General features: G+C 40.7%; 1 protein-coding gene across 1 annotated transcript; it reads right to left on the bottom strand.

Moving 5' to 3' along the window:
- Window positions 1–746: 746 nt before the first annotated feature.
- Window positions 747–1,813, bottom strand: LOC149452047 (G protein-coupled receptor 20-like). The gene has a single exon (XM_089689835.1). It carries the CDS (start codon window positions 1,764–1,766, stop codon window positions 747–749), a length of 1,020 nt encoding a protein of 339 aa, XP_089545961.1. The 5' UTR covers window positions 1,767–1,813.
- Window positions 1,814–2,134: the final 321 nt, after the last annotated feature.

Below are 2,134 nucleotides of genomic sequence, written 5' to 3'. Positions count from 1 at the left end.
TTTTTAACTCCTGACAAAATACCGTTTAAACAAGAAAGTCAATTCTTTTAAAATACTGACTTAAGATGGATACTGATTCTAAGATGGAGGAACTTTGGCTCAGAGAGACAAGATAGCCGAGACATCAAACTTAAGGGCTAATCCCTTCAAACCCCCTCTTAGGTCACACACGTGACCTTACACCTTAGTCACAGGTTGGTACCTGGGGCCCTTAGTAGGTAATCAGGGTTCCCCATATACCAAACCAGGTTTCAAATAAACTGACCAGTGGATTTTCTACTCCTGAGCTTTCAGCTAATTCTTCAAACAATATTTGGAGGTTGTGAAGGGCTCTAATAATACTTCCATCAGAAACAGTGTTATGGGGAATAAGAGTACAACCGCAGGAGTTAAACATTTTACATACTTTCCCTTTATATCAAAAACAGTATGGTTCTACCAAACCTTTGTTAACCATAGCCAATGTAGTTAACCCAATCTACATTCCCGCTAAACTGTACCCATATAATACAGACAAATTCTGTAACAACATTACTATGTTCAAATCAGACAAAATTTCCTGATACTGGTTTAGAGACTTAAAAGTAAATTATGTAATCTGGTAACAGGGAATTTCTTAACCAAATCAGTACATTCCTTCTCAGTGATATTATCTTTGTACACTCTAATTAGACAGAACATATTAGTTTCTTCTTCCTGAAAAAGGGAACCAGTCTCAATGCTTAATCTATCTTTTGATTGCATCATTACTCCTGTATTCTCCTAGCCTCCAGGGCGAGCTGCCTGCGGCACGGGCAGGGACTGTTAAAAGGAATTGGTGACGGTTGTTCTCTGAAAATACTTTTTCTAGCGGATTGGAAATGGCTAGTAACAAAACAATAGACAATGGGATCCATACAACTATTAAAACTACTCAAAGTTACTGTGACATGGTACACAATGAGGATGACATCCCAAAACACCTCACTGCGGACACAGAAAACCACTTGACTAACATGAATGGGAGTGAAACAGACTGTGAAGATGACCAGCACCATTATGAGGAGCTGTACCGCCTTCACCCGTCTCTCTCGGCTTTGGTTCATTTGTATTGACTTGGACAAAGTCCACATGATCCGCAGGGTGTAGAAAACAACAATCACCAAAGGAACAAAATACTCAAAACCTGTCAGCAAAGGTAGCTGGAAAAAACAACAATGTTTGTGGTTAATCGTTGTGGTCAGTATGGTGAAAGTTACAATCACAGCAAATATCCAAATCAAAACACAGATGCATTTGGCATAACTGGGATTTCTCCATCTGCGTGAGGCTTTGGCTTGCACAATGGCCAGGTAGCGATCAACACAGATGCAGGTCAGGAAAAGAATACTACAGTACATGTTCACAGAGTACGTAAAACTGTGAACATAATTGCAAATATGACAGGTCTCTACATTACGGTAATACATAACAATTCGTGCTGGTAGAGAGAGACCCACTAAGAGGTCTGTCACTACCAAGTTAATGGTGTAAATAACAGAGGGTGTCCTTGCTTTGGTCTGAAAACAGAACACATAAAGGGCCAAACTGTTCAGTATTATGCCCATCAAAAAAATAGAAGAGTTGATAATTAGCAACGCCACCCAAAGGCCATAGAACCTTTGATGCAAGGTTTCACCTGGGTTGGCTTGTTGAGGGATTTGGAATTGTTTGTCATTTGCTATAGATTCATTCAGTTCAAGTTCTCTGGATGGGTTGAAGTTTCCAGGGCTGACGAAGCACTCCATGTGGTTCAGATCAATCTCTCAGGACTTCTCTGGCTGCTTCTTCTGTATCTGTGTCTTGTCTTGCTTCTTAGGGGTATGGTTTACTCTTTTCACACATCTGGCATGGATCCAGGCCTTGGAATCCTCAGTCAGAACAGCGGTCCTAGTGACAGCGATCACGGAAACGAGTTGGTTCCTGTAAAAAAAAGAAAAAGGTGCGAGCAACATTTCTTTCAACCTTGTCCAAAGTTTCAATAAACTTTCTCACATATTCTTCCTGAATCAATCCTAAATCCCCTCTTTCTACCATAAGTGGCTGTCTGGCCCAGGGAGTGGGAAAGAGCCTATCCATTAAAACCTAAAAAAGGGGGGTAACCTGTCTTCTTAGA

This window comes from Staurois parvus, unplaced genomic scaffold, assembly GCF_062004578.1.
Source record: "Staurois parvus isolate SC_StPar_1 unplaced genomic scaffold, SC_StPar_1.0 ptg000499l, whole genome shotgun sequence".
Classification (NCBI taxonomy): Eukaryota; Metazoa; Chordata; class Amphibia; order Anura; family Ranidae; genus Staurois; species Staurois parvus.
The sequence above is the reverse complement of the archived record's forward strand: the minus strand, read 5'-3'. Positions and strand labels throughout refer to the sequence as shown.

Coding starts and splice junctions, on each gene's coding strand:
- LOC149452047 (XM_089689835.1), bottom strand. CDS start 1,766: ATGGAGTGCTTCGTCAGCCCTGGAAACTTCAACCCATCCAGAGAACTT.